General features: G+C 46.9%; 1 protein-coding gene and 1 long non-coding RNA gene across 6 annotated transcripts in view; one reads left to right on the top strand and one right to left on the bottom strand.

The window, feature by feature from the left end:
• DMTF1 (cyclin D binding myb like transcription factor 1) overlaps positions 1–245 on the bottom strand; it is an 84,321-nt gene extending 84,076 nt beyond the window's left edge. For all 3 annotated transcript variants that reach the window (XR_012221359.1, XM_073551289.1, XM_073551286.1), the window contains exon 1: positions 118–245. Coding sequence is in view for 2 of the 3 variants with exons in the window: in XM_073551289.1 (XP_073407390.1) it covers positions 118–242 (125 nt within the window). In the remaining variant the exon portion in view is untranslated. The remainder of the gene's footprint in view (positions 1–117) is intronic.
• On the top strand, positions 58–15,852 carry LOC141054119 (uncharacterized). 3 transcript variants are annotated; one of them, XR_012221360.1, is made up of 3 exons: positions 58–188; positions 12,177–12,300; positions 13,525–15,852. It is a non-coding gene; the product is annotated as an uncharacterized lncRNA (long non-coding RNA). The 3 variants fall into 3 exon arrangements; XR_012221362.1 differs by lacking the exon at positions 58–188 and adding an exon at positions 4,392–4,693 and having other exon boundaries at positions 12,174–12,300; XR_012221361.1 differs by lacking the exon at positions 58–188 and adding an exon at positions 4,394–4,693.
• The last annotated feature ends 278 nt before the right edge of the window (positions 15,853–16,130 follow it).

Here is a 16,130-nt window from a genome sequence, read left to right on the forward strand (position 1 = left end):
TGAGGCAGCAGCGGCTCCTCGGAGCTCCGCCACTGCCAGCACATGGCGGTACACTGCCCGCACTATGCCCGGACCAGCTCAGACCGCTGCTGTCATAGGGCCGGGCCTCATACTCACTTCCTGTTTTCAGTCCGGGCACTTAGCGAGGATGGAGGCTCCGAAATACCAGGATGCAGGAACACACACAGGCGAGTGACGCTGCTCACGTGACTGCACAGGAAGGGGCGGGGCTCGCTTCTCATGTCGTTATGGAGGGTGATGGGACAGCTGTGAGGGACTGCAGATGGCAGAGGATGAGGAGGCTGAGAATCAGCGGGGTGTACAGCCTGTGTGATACGGGGGGACCCGGGGAGTACAGCCTGTGTGATACAGGGGGACCCGGGGAGTACAGCCTGTGTGATACGGGGGGACCAGGGGAGTACAGCCTGTGTGATACGGGGGGACCAGGGGTGTACAGCCTGTGTGATACGGGGGGACCAGGGGAGTACAGCCTGTGTGATACGGGGGGACCAGGGGAGTACAGCCTGTGTGATAGGGGGGACCAGGGGAGTACAGCCTGTGTGATACGGGGGACCAGGGGAGTACAGCCTGTGTGATACAGGGGGACCAGGGGAGTACAGCCTGTGTGATACGGGGGGACCAGGGGAGTACAGCCTGTGTGATACGGGGGGACCAGGGGAGTAGAGCCTGTGTGATACGGGGGGACCCGGGGAGTACATCCTGTGTGATACAGGGGGACCCGGGGAGTACAGCCTGTGTGATACGGGGGGACCAGGGGTGTACAGCCTGTGTGATACGGGGGGACCAGGGGTGTACAGCCTGTGTGATACGGGGGGACCAGGGGAGTACAGCCTGTGTGATACGGGGGGACCAGGGGAGTACAGCCTGTGTGATACGGGGGGACCAGGGGAGTACAGCCTGTGTGATACGGGGGGACCAGGGGAGTACAGCCTGTGTGATACGGGGGGACCAGGGGAGTACAGCCTGTGTGATACGGGGGGACCAGGGGAGTACAGCCTGTGTGATACGGGGGGACCAGGGGAGTACAGCCTGTGTGATACGGGGGGACCAGGGGAGTACAGCCTGTGTGATACGGGGGGACCAGGGGAGTACAGCCTGTGTGATACGGGGGGACCCGGGGAGTACATCCTGTGTGATACGGGGGGACCCGGGGAGTACAGCCTGTGTGATACGGGGGGACCAGGGGAGTACAGCCTGTGTGATACGGGGGGACCAGGGGTGTACAGCCTGTGTGATACGGGGGGACCAGGGGAGTACAGCCTGTGTGATACGGGGGGACCAGGGGAGTACAGCCTGTGTGATACGGGGGGACCAGGGGAGTACAGCCTGTGTGATACGGGGGGACCAGGGGAGTACAGCCTGTGTGATACGGGGGGACCAGGGGAGTACAGCCTGTGTGATACGGGGGGACCAGGGGAGTACAGCCTGTGTGATACGGGGGGACCAGGGGAGTACAGCCTGTGTGATACGGGGGGACCAGGGGAGTACAGCCTGTGTGATACGGGGGGACCAGGGGTGTACAGCCTGTGTGATACGGGGGGACCAGGGGTGTACAGCCTGTGTGATACGGGGGGACCAGGGGAGTACAGCCTGTGTGATACGGGGGGACCAGGGGAGTACAGCCTGTGTGATACGGGGGGACCAGGGGAGTACAGCCTGTGTGATACGGGGGGACCAGGGGAGTACAGCCTGTGTGATACGGGGGACCAGGGGTGTACAGCCTGTGTGATACGGGGGACCAGGGGTGTACAGCCTGTGTGATACGGGGGACCAGGGGTGTACAGCCTGTGTGATACGGGGGACCAGGGGTGTACAGCCTGTGTGATACGGGGGACCAGGGGTGTACAGCCTGTGTGATACGGGGGACCAGGGGTGTACAGCCTGTGTGATACGGGGGACCAGGGGTGTACAGCCTGTGTGATACGGGGGACCAGGGGAGTGCAGCCTGTGTGGTACAGGGGGGGGACCAGGGGTGTACAGCCTGTGTGGTACAGGGGGGGACCAGGGGTGTACAGCCTGTGTGGTACAGGGGGGGACCAGGGGTGTACAGCCTGTGTGGTACAGGGGGGGGACCAGGGGTGTACAGCCTGTGTGGTACAGGGGGGGGAACCAGGGGTGTACAGCCTGTGTGGTACAGGGGGGGGACCAGGGGTGTACAGCCTGTGTGGTACAGGGGGGGGACCAGGGGTGTACAGCCTGTGTGGTACAGGGGGGGGACCAGGGGTGTTCAGCCTGTGTGGTACAGGGGGGGGACCAGGGGTGTACCGCCTGTGTGATACGGGGGGACCAGGGGTGTACAGCCTGTGTGATACCGGGGGGACCAGGGGTGTACAGCCTGTGAGATACAGGGGTGTATAGCCTGTGTGATACAAGGGGGACCAGGGGTGTACAGCCTGTGTGATACAGGGGGGACCAGGGGTGTACAGCCTGTGTGATACAGGGGGGACCAGGGGTGTACAGCCTGTGTGATACAGGGGGGACCAGGGGTGTACAGCCTGTGTGATACAGGGGGGACCAGGGGTGTACAGCCTGTGTGATATGGGGGGACCAGGGGTGTACAGCCTGTGTGATATGGGGGGGACCAGGGGTGTACAGCCTGTGTGATATGGGGGGACCAGGGGTGTACAGCATGTGTGATATGGGGGGGACCAGGGGTGTACAGCCTGTGTGATATGGGGGGACCAGGGGTGTACAGCCTGTGTGATATGGGGGGACCAGGGGTGTACAGCATGTGTGATACGGGGGGGGACCAGGGGTGTACAGCATGTGTGATGGGGGGGGACCAGGGGTGTGCAGCCTGTGTGATACAGGGGGGGACCAGGGGTGTACAGCCTGTGTGATACGGGGGACCAGGGGTGTACAGCCTGTGTGATACGGGGGACCAGGGGTGTACAGCCTGTGTGATACGGGGGACCAGGGGTGTACAGCCTGTGTGATACGGGGGACCAGGGGAGTGCAGCCTGTGTGGTACAGGGGGGGGACCAGGGGTGTACAGCCTGTGTGGTACAGGGGGGGACCAGGGGTGTACAGCCTGTGTGGTACAGGGGGGGACCAGGGGTGTACAGCCTGTGTGGTACAGGGGGGGGACCAGGGGTGTACAGCCTGTGTGGTACAGGGGGGGGAACCAGGGGTGTACAGCCTGTGTGGTACAGGGGGGGGACCAGGGGTGTACAGCCTGTGTGGTACAGGGGGGGGACCAGGGGTGTACAGCCTGTGTGGTACAGGGGGGGGACCAGGGGTGTTCAGCCTGTGTGGTACAGGGGGGGGACCAGGGGTGTACCGCCTGTGTGATACGGGGGGACCAGGGGTGTACAGCCTGTGTGATACCGGGGGGACCAGGGGTGTACAGCCTGTGAGATACAGGGGTGTATAGCCTGTGTGATACAAGGGGGACCAGGGGTGTACAGCCTGTGTGATACAGGGGGGACCAGGGGTGTACAGCCTGTGTGATACAGGGGGGACCAGGGGTGTACAGCCTGTGTGATACAGGGGGGACCAGGGGTGTACAGCCTGTGTGATATGGGGGGACCAGGGGTGTACAGCCTGTGTGATATGGGGGGGACCAGGGGTGTACAGCCTGTGTGATATGGGGGGACCAGGGGTGTACAGCATGTGTGATATGGGGGGGACCAGGGGTGTACAGCCTGTGTGATATGGGGGGACCAGGGGTGTACAGCCTGTGTGATATGGGGGGACCAGGGGTGTACAGCATGTGTGATACGGGGGGGGACCAGGGGTGTACAGCATGTGTGATGGGGGGGGGACCAGGGGTGTGCAGCCTGTGTGATACAGGGGGGGACCAGGGGTGTGCAGCCTGTGTGATATTGGGGGACCAGGGGTGTGCAGCCTGTGTGATACAGGGGGGGACCAGGGGTGTGCAGCCTGTGTGATATTGGGGGACCAGGGGTGTGCAGCCTGTGTGTTACAGGGGTGTGCAGCCTGTGTGTTACAGGGGTGTGCAGCCTGTGTGTTACAGGGGTGTGTAGCCTGTGTGTTACAGGGGTGTGTAGCCTGTGTGTTACAGGGGTGTGTAGCCTGTGTGTTACAGGGGTGTGTAGCCTGTGTGTTACAGGGGTGTGTAGCCTGTGTGTTACAGGGGTGTGTAGCCTGTGTGTTACAGGGGGTGTGCAGCCTGTGTGTTACAGGGGGTGTGCAGCCTGTGTGTTACAGGGGGTGTGCAGCCTGTGTGTTACAGGGGGTGTGCAGCCTGTGTGTTACAGGGGGTGTGCAGCCTGTGTGTTACAGGGGGTGTGCAGCCTGTGTGTTACAGGGGGTGTGCAGCCTGTGTGTTACAGGGGGTGTGCAGCCTGTGTGTTACAGGGGGTGTGCAGCCTGTGTGTTACAGGGGGTGTGCAGCCTGTGTGTTACAGGGGGTGTGCAGCCTGTGTGTTACAGGGGGGGACCAGGGGTGTACAGCCTGTGTGATACAAAATCTTTATCATGGTTGCAGAACAAAGAAATTAAGAAGCAACCTCGGACGCCGTGCATTAATGAAAGCAAGGCTGTGAAAAGCACCCGGAAACCGTCTCCCATCTCCCATCGTTTTCTTTTGGAATTTTTCCATTCAAATGCATGTGTGGATCTTTTCAATGTGGGCCTGAACCTTTGACTTATTTAGGAAGTTTCTGCATGGATTCCACCTAGAAACCATTAATTAGCCCCATTTATTGAGGTTAGTCTGTGTGCAGACAGGCAGAACTCCAAAATGTGAATCCTCATCAGTTTTGATGTCTCCACGGATACCATTGAAACTATAATAATAATAATAAATTTTATTTTTATAGCGCCGACATATTCCGCAGCACTTTACATTTCAGAGGGGATTTGTACAGACAATAGACATTACAGCATAACAATAATCACATACAGTAGATTATAACAAATACCAAGAGGAGTGAGGGCCCTGCTCGCAAGCTTACAGTCTATGAGGAAAGAGGTAGACACGAAAGGTGGGTGGTAACAGTTGCCCTGATTGTATGGACCAGCCATAATGTTAAGTGTGTAACAGTACAGACACAGAGGGCTAATGGATGCATAAAGCATGTGGGAACATGATGCTGGGAACCTGGTTATGGTAAAACTTTTGGCTCTGCCACACAGGGATAGGTTAGGTTAATGTGTTGAGGCGATAGGCCAGTCTGAATAAATGCGTTTTCAGGACACGCTTAAAATTGTGGGGATTGGGGACTAATCGTATTGACCTGGGAAGTGCATTCCAAAGAATTGGCGCGGCACGTGTAAAGTCTTGGAGACGGGAGTGGGAGGTTCTGACTATTGAGGATACTAACCTCAGGTCATCAGCAGAACGGAGGGCGCGGGTAGGGTGGTATACTGAAACAAGGGAGGAGATGTAGGGTGGTGCTGAGCCATGGAGGGCTTTGTGGGTGAGGGTAATAAGTTTATACTGAATTCTGGAGTGGATGGGTAGCCAGTGTAATGACTGGCACAAGGTAGAGGCATCGGTGTAACGATTGGTGAGGAATATGATCCTGGCTGCAGCATTCAAGACAGATTGGAGAGGGGAGAGTTTGGTAAGAGGGAGACCGATTAGAAGAGAGTTACAATAGTCGAGACGAGAATGAATAAGAGAAACAGTAAGAGTTTTTGCAGAGTCAAAAGTAAGAAAAGGTCGAATTCTAGAAATGTTTTTGAGGTGCAGATGACAAGAGCGAGCCAGTACTATACACAAACTATATGTCAGTGGGCCCGATTCATCAAAGCGTTTGTCAGAAAACTGGTGTAAAACACTTTGAAAAGTCACAAAATATTTCTGCAACTCAGCTACACAAAAATATAGTGACTTTGGCAGCTTCAGTTTCAGGCAGCTCTGCCAAAATGGTGGGAGCTAGGTGGAGACAGGATGAGGCATGGTAACATCCGCCCATTAAAGTCATCAATAGTGACAGTGTTTTTTTCACTATAGAAATTCTACTCCAGTATTGAATTGAAGTAGTCTTTATGGCAAGGAAGCGCACACCACTGAGAAAATGTGCCAAATTCATGAAGTGGCGTGCACCGCCTATTGAATTTAACACATACTATTCTAAAAGCCTCGTCACTAAGATTGATATGTACAGTATTAGTGAGTTGCATTCTACATAAACTTGATTCTTGAAATAGTTTGTGTAAGAATGCTGATGGGAATCTTACAAATGTTGCAACATTTTTGCACAACACATAGCTGCTCAAAAATGTTGTGACTTTTAGCATTTTTACCCCAGTTCTGGCAACTTTTTGAAGTGGACACAGCTTAGCAGAAGGTGGTGTGGTCTAGTAAAGCACATCAAATTCATTGTAATATACACCTTAACAGTGACGTAGATTGTAGCAGCAGTGTTATAGAAGATATTTGTCTCAGTCGCACGGCAGCCATGAGATGCATTAGCAGACTGTATTATGACTAGCAAGCAAAACGCCAGTCATGATGAATTGGCCATATGCGAACATATGCGAAAAGTGCACTCTATGATGTGTGCCCATATAAATAGACAAGGTAACTAAAGTGTACTGATATAAAGCATGTAAGATATAGAGGCTGTAATTAGCTCAATAATAGGTGATACAGATAGATAATATTTGAGGAGAGAGAGAATTTAGTTTACCCCCCCAAAGAAATTGGTTAAACAGTGGTGTAATTCACTTGTAATCTAGCCTGATGAAGGGGACTTTGAGCCCTGAAAGCTTGCAAATATAATTTCTCTGGTTAGCCTATAAAGGTATCACTACTTTAATACTTTTCTAATTTTTTTGGGACATAAGTATTTACATCGGTTAAACAGTGGTAAAATGCGTAAATGCACCAATGAATACATGGATGAACGCGGCTGAAATACAGTCAGATATAAAATGAGAATGTGTCAGTTTTCTTGTATTGAGGGGTAATAGTATCCCAATATTTGCCCACCATACTCATGTAGTCACCATAAGGTGAAACAGAGGGTCAAATAAGATGTGCACCGATAATTGTATCCTTGATCTGGAATGGCGACATTCCCGACCCGCGTTTATGCTTAAGCCTTAGTCATATGCGAACATACCGTATTACTGCCATTTTCTGAGAGTAGTTGGTAAAACTGGTATTATCTCACTGACATTACTAGCTGAACTACAGGCTGGCTTTAAAGGGAGCATGTCACCAGAAAAAATGCTATTAACCTGGCCAGAAGCCGCACTTAGCCGAACGCTGCAGGGAGAAAATTAACTTTATTCCCCCTGCAACATTCCCGTTTCAGTTATAGGGCGCTGGCGCGGGTTCAGTCACTGCTCTTAGTATACAGAGCAGTGGCTGTAACCATGCCCTCAGCCCTTACTGACGCTGGCTCTGTATTGGGGCTCGCTGTCAGTCAGCTGGGGGCATGTTTACAGCTGCCACTCGCTATACTCAGACCAGTGACTGAACCCATGCCGGCTCCACCCCCATGACAAACCGAAATGCTGCCGGAGAGAATACAGTTCATTTTCTGTAATCTCCATGAAAGCACCACAGGAGGTTGCCTCTCCATCCTAATTAGGGACAGGAAACACAAAGAGGTTAAATAGCCCCTCCCCACCATCTATTCTCAGTGTTTTTCCTGTCCCTAAGGGCATGAAGAGGTTACCCATGGGTGCTGTGGCTGCCGAAGCAGTCACCTAGGATGTTACCCGAGTATTAAGGTGTGATACAAATGAGACAAGTATGAGTGTGTTCCTTGGTTACAATAGGTATCCAGTTTTCAGAATAGGTAATTATGGAAGTCATGCTGCCCATATGCTACCATCTTAGAGCATCATGCTATGATCATGAGTTAACTTTGTGATAAGCAAAATATGGGGGAACTTTGAACAGTAACAAACAACCTTGAAACATTGTGCTATTGTTAGCAGACATGCCAGTGGCAAACAAATCTTGGGATGTAATCAGTAACAAACAACCTTGAAGCATTGTGCTATTGTTAGAAAACAACCTATTGCGCAATGGCAAGATACTGATGATTCGGCCTAAACATACTGCACAGATGTGATAGGGGAGGATGTGGAAGCTGTGTATAAAAAAGGGGACCCTGTGTCAGCGAGGTAGGGACATTCCAGAAGGTATCGTGGACGCACGGTTTCTGTGATGACAAGACCAGAGTATTTCCCTCTCGCTGACACTGTGGTCCCTCCAGTGGAGAAGTGATGTTACAATACTTGGTAATGTATTGATGCTTATTTCTCTGTGTACTATAATTCATATTAATTGTATGATTCACATGAAATGAATTAACAAAACAGGGTAATATATCTGCCATTCCATAATTCAGCATTATCCTGATGAATCTTAATAAATTGTTACATTATTGTTTTACCATAAAGCTGTATTCAGTGTGCCTAATTTGTATATTAGTGAGTGTTAAGTAAGGGCATACCCGCCCTGTCATTTTGACGTGGTAAAACAAAAATTGGTGTAGTCGGCAGGATTTTGAATATCTGGAAGGGTGCATTTGAGGGGTATATTGGAAGAAGGTAAACGTTACGTAGTCAAATCCATGGAATAGATTGATTTTGCAAGTTTTTTTTCCTTTGTTGGGCACCAATCCAGATCTCCATAATTCCAAAAGTATAAAAGTTTTTAAGAAAATTGTTTATGAGAAATAATCCTCACGTCCTATCTTATTTTAGAGTAAGAGAATAATTTGTTGGCACTAGGCCAAAATTTTCGGCTTTTTGGCACAAAGTCAGAAAAAAAACAAACAAAATGTTTAAGAAAGGGAAAAAGAAAGAGGATGGTTGTGTGGGGATCCCTGGCTGGACCAGGGCTCCTTACAATATTATAGCACAGGAGATGCGTTTTTGTGGATTGGCAGGACCCTGGGAGAATGAGCCCAAAGGGTCAGCACCCACTGATGTTGTTGATGTACTCAGGGGTGTCTCAGCAAAAGCTGGTGATATAGTGTCTTTAGGACGTCGTATGTGGATTTTACTCAGTGCATACCGAGTTATGCATGAGCAAAATACCCATATGCAAAGAAAGTTGTCGGAAATGGAACAAAAAGTGATGGAAATCAAGGGGCAAAAAGTGGTACTGGAATGCAGCACTAGATTGCTCCGCGATAAGCTAGAACATTATCAAAACATTGCAGAAAGGGCTGCTGTAAAGATAGCTCAAAATAAGTATAAAAAATGCAGAGGTAGAGTTAACAAAGAAAAGATGCGTAAAAGTATTGCGTCTGCCTCCGTAGCCTGGGATCCGGACAATTGGGATAGGGATGTGTGGGATACCACCTCCTCTGATGAGGACTGGGAATATTCCCCAGATCCTACTATTAATCCACCCAGTAGGATTACTGCAAAACCCATTAAAAAAAAACTGAAAGGACAGAATATGAAACAACACGAGTCCAAGCACGGGATGGTGGGGGAAATCCTCAATATGATGAGGATGGACAGCCCATCTGGGTATAAGATGTAAAACCTCACATCCGTAGTCGAGTGACTGTGGAAGATTTTGCCCAAAATGAGAGATGACATTTTAAAGCGCTTTGGACAGCACAATGGGAAAGTGATATAGCTTGGCTGGTCAGAATACACGATTAGGGAGGAAATGGAGTACAATTGGCTGTGGGAGATGTAACAAAGTTTATCACTTTGCCCAAAGATCCCGCCATAGTGAGACATATCAAAATTCACTTTTCAGAAGGGGAAAAAGGACCCCATAGTTTAGTGACTATTATCGCAGCAGCAATAATGGACAAATATGTTACCGAAGCAGACATACCCCTTAATGAAAAACCTTGGTTTACATTAAGGGATGGTGTTGATCGTCTAAAAGAAGAGGCGATGAGTGCAGCTATTGGGGTTTTAGCTATAGAAGAGGATTATCTTCAGCATCCTTTGACTGCCAGTATGAGAAGCCGGATTGTGAAAGCTGCTCCCCAGCTTATAAGACTGTGGTGCTGACCTTAATTGTAGCACTCACAGGAGAGAGTTGTAGTACTGTTATTACACGTATGAGAGTGTTGCAAGATATTGGGGATCCGTTAAACCAAATATTAATGCCTCCAGTCACCCAGGCAACTCTAAACCTGTTAATTCTGATTGCAAGAATGCTTCTAATAATAATAATCCTTTTGAAAACCCAAGGGTGTCTATGAAAGAGATGTTTCAGGCTTTAATAAAGGGGGGAATGTTCAAAGAGTCCCCGCTTTAATTGATACAGGGGCGGAGGCTACTTTGATTTATGGAAATCCACAGAGGTACAAAGGTCCTAAGATTAAAATTGCTGGACTAGGAGGAAAAGTGACAGTGGGTGTACAAACTCAGGTTTCTTTAAAAATAGGGAATTTACCTATCAGAAAATATAGTGTGTTGGTTGTCCCTATCCCTGAATATATCTTGGGAATAGATATATTAAAGGGAATGACTCTACATCTTAAGGAAGGAAAATTTTCCTTCGGGGTCCAAAAACAGGATCTTGTACATTGTCATACAGCAAAGTTAAGATGCCACCAATTCATGTTCCCCCATCCACTAAAATGGTAGCTATGAAACAGTACAGGATCCCAGGGGGTCATAAAGAAATTGGGGAAACCATCAAAGAATTAGTGGGAGTAGGAGTAATGCGTCCTACAACCACTGCATGGAATAACCCAATTTGGCCAGTAAAAAAGAGTGATGGATCATGGAGAATGACAGTGGATTATCAGGAATTGAATAAGCATACTCCTCCCTTGATCGCTGCTGTTCCTCATACTATCACTATTGTTGAAAATATCCAAAGTCATGATGGTACTTGGTATGCTGTAATAGATTTGGCCAATGCCTTTTACGCTATACCCATAGAGAAGGCACAAGATCAGTTCGCATTCACCTGGCTAGGAAGGCAGTATACTTTCACTAGGTTGCCTCAGGGTTAGATTCATAGTCCAACTATCTGTCACCAGATGGTGGCCGAACACTTGGATGAGTTCCCATTGCCTGCAGAAAATGCAGTTTTCTCATTATATCGATGATATAATGATACAGGGAAAAGATCAGCTGACCAAATTACTATCTCACATGAGATCCAAAGGGTGGGAGATTAATGATGCTAAGGTCCAAGGACCGGCTCAGTCGGTCAAGTTCCTGGGAATCCAATGGAACAAGGGTCATAGGGAAATTTTACCCAAAGCAAGGCAGAAAATAATCAGTTTCCCTATTCCCAAGTCAAAACAAGAAACCCAATCATATATTCGTCTTTTTGGCTTCTGGAGTCAGCATATCCCACATTTGGGGCAATTTATGGCTCCATTGTACAAGGTGACTCGGAAAAAGTATGAATTTGAATGGGGTGAGGAACAACAAAATGCTTTTGAAATGGCCAAAGAGGCCATTCAACAAGCTGTAGACTTGTGGCCCATTAAGGAAGGGGACATTGAATTACATGTTTCCGTGCAACACCTGTATGCAAATTGGTCATTGTGGCAAAAACAAGGGGCAAAGAGAGTTCCCCTTGGCTTTTGGAACCGTAAATTACCGAATGCGGCAGAGAAATATACCCCATTCGAGCAACAGCTACTAGCGTGCTACTGGGCGTTGGTGGATACTGAACAAATGACAGTAGGACATGTAGTTCTATTAAGACCTCAGATACCCATAATGCAATGGGTATTATCAAATCCTAAAACCCACAGGGTAGGACAGGTATCATTAAATGGAAATGGTATATTTCAGAAAGGGCAAAGAAAGGAGAAGGTGGGGTTGCTCAACCTTACATGAAAAAATTGCTGAAATATCAGAGGATCCAGGAGTGAATCCTCTCCAAGCAGCTCAAATGGAGGAATCTCCAGTCAAATGGGGACAGAGCTATTCAGACTTGTCAGAAGATCAACAGAGGCACGCCTGGTTCACGGATGGATCTGCCAGGTATGTCAATAGAAAAAGACAGTGGAAAAGTGTAGCATACAATCCAAAGTTGGAAAAACATATTACCATGGAGGGAGAAGGAAAGAGCAGTCAGTATGCTGTCTTTTTTGCCGTAAGTTTTGATGGATGGATGGGGTGGAAAAAACATATTTGGTTGATCCATGGTAAAGAGGTGTGGGGCAAAGAGGTATGGCAAATCTTTGAAGAACTAATTCAGAATACCAAAACAACTGTGTTTCATGTTGATGCACATGTACCTATTGACTCACTTGAACGTCTGTTTAATTCCAAAGCAGATAAAGCAGCTGCAATACTCAAAACATCCACTGAAGGAGAAAAAGACAAAGAATCATGGTTACAAGGTACAGCTATTTGGGCACATCAGAAAAGTGGACACTTGGGAGAAAAAGCCACTTACAGGTGGGCCCAGGAGAGAGGTATTCCTTTGACCTATGATATAATAAAACAAGTCATATTGCAATGTTCAGTGTGTCAACATTCACAAAAGCGAGAGGTACCGCACACAGTCATGGGACACATAGGAAGAGGACAGCTACCAGCTCAAATTTGGCAAATGGATTTCATTGGTCCCTTGTCAGAAAGTAGGGGGTGTAAATATGTTTGCACAGCTGTAGACACCTTCTCAGGACTGATGGTGGGGTTCCCTTGCAAAGCAACCACTCAGAGGAGCATACTTAGAACTTTGGAGATAATCACTCAATACTATGGGACCCCTCTACAAATACAAACTGACAATGGGTCACACTTTACAGGACAACAGGTCCAAGAATATGTTACACAGAATAACATTAGATGGGTATTTCATATGCCATGCTATCCCCAAGCCGCTGGTTTGGTGGAAAGAATGAACGGATTATTAAAATCCATGCTGAAAAAATTAAATCAGGGATCTGATTCACAATATGGTCAATGGAGAAATAAGCAAAGTGATGCATTACAGATTATTAATAATAGACCAATCACTGACTCAATGACACCACTGATGAGAATGCTGACACCAAATCTCAGTATACATGAATCACACGTGATACCATCATATATTGGAAATTTGATGAGGGAGCAGTAGTACCAGAGAGATCTACCCCTTTGCTGGATTGGATCTTAATTCTACTAAGGTTGTGTTAATAACACCAGGTAAGATGGGAGTCATTCCCACAGGTTTGGGATGTCAGATTCCAAAAGGACACTATGGGCAAATAGCTACAAGATCTAGTTTTGTCTTAAAAGGAGCAATGGTGATGGGTGGAGAAATTGTTGCAGATTATCAAGGTGAAATTAAGGTAATAATGATCAATATGGGAGAAGAGCCTTTAATCATAGAAAAGGATCAGCGAATGGCACAGATGCTGCTGATACCTATATTTTTAGCCCAGGCTGGGGAGGGAAGCGCTCCTACTGAATTAGCCCTTAGAGGGGACATGGGTTTTGGGTCCTCAAATATCACGAATGTTGGTGCCAAAATCTGGATCCATAATGTTCAAGGACCGCCTTCTGAGGCTGAGGTGATTGCAGTAGGGAAAGATCATATCCTATTAGTAATGAGACCGGGGGTTGAGAAATGGGAGTATGTTCCCCAAGAAAAATGCTATTTGCGGGAATAATGCTTGTGTCTCTTGATTACAGGAGTAAAACCCAGTTTATGGAATCCTTGGTGCAGAGTTATTGGCCAATCTAGAAAATGAAGTATGAGATGTGGTGGCTAGAGGTCCTGGTATTCCCTTTTGCGGATGGATGGAAGAATTTCTACAAGGAGGAGCCAATGGCCAATTGGTTCTTAAAACATCAAGTGATTTTTGAGGCATTGAACAGCAGTCAACATACGGATTGCTGGATATGTACCCATTCTCCGGTAACAGCCACCAGTATTCCTTTTCTAGCTATCCCTGTGGCAATGGAGGATATTTTAACATGGAACAGTTGTTCTAATACCTTAGCAAGCAATGACACTTGGAACATGATCATATCCATACCTATTGTAGGATGGGTAAACCTTCCTTGGTGACAAGGAAATATGAGCGGAACCAACAAAAACTTACAATACTTGGCGTTCAAAGGAGGATCATGGGTACCAAGAAATAAAGTAGGATTAACTAAATTGGGAACTGTACCCATGGACAACATACAAATAAGTTTCAAATCAACCTTAAATACGGCGGATGCTTTTAAACCTATATTGCTGGAAAGATCTGTTCACAATAGTTCATGGACATTTGCCAAGATGTTTGTGAATGGGACTACTGAATCTTGTTGTAATATACGAGGGAATTTGATGTGTAATGAGTCGTCTGAATATACGCCATTATCTAATGTCATTGTTTTTATTGATTTAGTTCATCGATTAGTATTGCATCATTCAGCATTGTGGGATCTTCCACATAACATGTATTGAGTATGTGGGGAAAATGCATATAAATGGCTTCCTTTGGGAATCCAAGGGACATGTACATTAGCTCGGTTAACCCCAGCTACCTTTATTGTACCCTATTCTCAGTTAGATGCTAAGGTATTACCAAAACACATGATATTCAAAAGAACGGCAGATAATAGACCTCAGGAGTCAGGATAACCTCATGTGGTGCAAATGGGTACTGCAAATAATATTGTCAGTACGCTATTTGTATATCCAATAATTATGCAGATGTGGGATAAATTGGTAGAATCTACAGATTATTTAGATGAGCAAATTTTCCAGATATTGGATATACTCAATATAACAATACCAGTCCAACAACAATTAGTGACAGTTACTAATCAACATACATTAGTATTAGATTATCTTACGGCTGCTCAAGGGGGCGTGTGTCAAATAATTGGACCTGCCTGCTGTCATTACATAGATCCACAAGGAGAATTACAATTGCAAACAAAATTGGACAGTATATAAAAACTAAGGGAAAAATATCAAAAAGATAATGAAGAAAATAAAGATAGTTGGTGGGGGAATACTTTCTCTTTTCTAAACCCTGCCAATTGGTTTAAAGGAATTCGGGGGTGGCCGATGAGAATTCTACAAGGAGCTTTTCAACTTATTCTGTGTGGTATTTTAATATATATATATAGGGTTAAGAGTTGTGTGGCGTATTCTTACACATGTGCTAGAAAAAAATTACAAAAACAATAGGAAAAATAACAACCGTACAGATAATGAATATTTATGTTGCTTGAACAAGAAAGTCTTGTGTTGTGCTCACAGACAAGGGAGACAAAAATGTTTTGATGGTTTCATGTAGCAATGGTCATGCATGACATCAATAATCAAGGACCGATTGTGATACAAATGAAACAAGTATGAGTGTGTGCCTGGCTTACAATAAGTATCCAGTTTTCAGAATAGGTGATTATGGAAGTCATGCTGCCCATATGCTACCATCTTAGAGCGTCATGCTATGATCATGAAGAGTTAACTTTGTGACAAGCAATATATGGGGGAACTTTGAACAATAACAAACAACTTTGAAGCATTGTGCTATTGTTAGAAGACATGCCAGTGGCAAATAAATCTTGGGTTGTAATCAGTAACAAACAACCTTGAAGCATTGTGCTATTGTTAGAAAACAACCTATTGCGCAATGGCAAGATACTGATGATTCGGCCTAAATATACTGCACAGATGTGATAGGGGAGGATGTGGAAGCTGTGTATAAAAAAGGGGACCCTGTGTCAGCGAGGTAGGGACATTCCAGAAGGTATTGTGGATGCACGGTTTCTGTGATGACAAGACCAGAGTATTTCCCTCTCGCTGACACTGTGGTCCCTCCAGTGGAGAAGTGATGTTACAATACTTGGTAACGTATTGATACTTATTTCTCTATGTACTATAATTCATATTAATTGTATGATTCACATGAAATGAATTAGCAAAACAGGGTAATATTATATCTGCCATTCCATAATTCAGCATTATCCTGATGTAATCTTAATAAATTGTTACATTATTGTTTTACCATAAAACTGTATTCAGTGTGCCTAATTTGTATATTAGTGAGCGTTATGTAAGTAAGGGCGTACCCGCCCTGTCACTTTGACGTGGTAAAACATAAGGCTGCACAGGTCGATCGCGCAGCCTTCCTCATCATGCGGCTCCTACACTTTCGGGAGTGAAACCTAACCACTCTCTTGAACCTTGTAATGTTGAGTGGTGTTGGGATTGAAGTCCTCCTGTAGCTTCCCAGCCGCAGTTTTCCACTTTCCCTCCGTGTCGGCGTGTGACACACATGCAGGAAGTACTG

This window comes from Dendrobates tinctorius, unplaced genomic scaffold, assembly GCF_039654945.1.
Source record: "Dendrobates tinctorius isolate UK_male_01 unplaced genomic scaffold, ASM3965494v1 ptg000174l, whole genome shotgun sequence".
Taxonomy (NCBI): domain Eukaryota; kingdom Metazoa; phylum Chordata; class Amphibia; order Anura; family Dendrobatidae; genus Dendrobates; species Dendrobates tinctorius.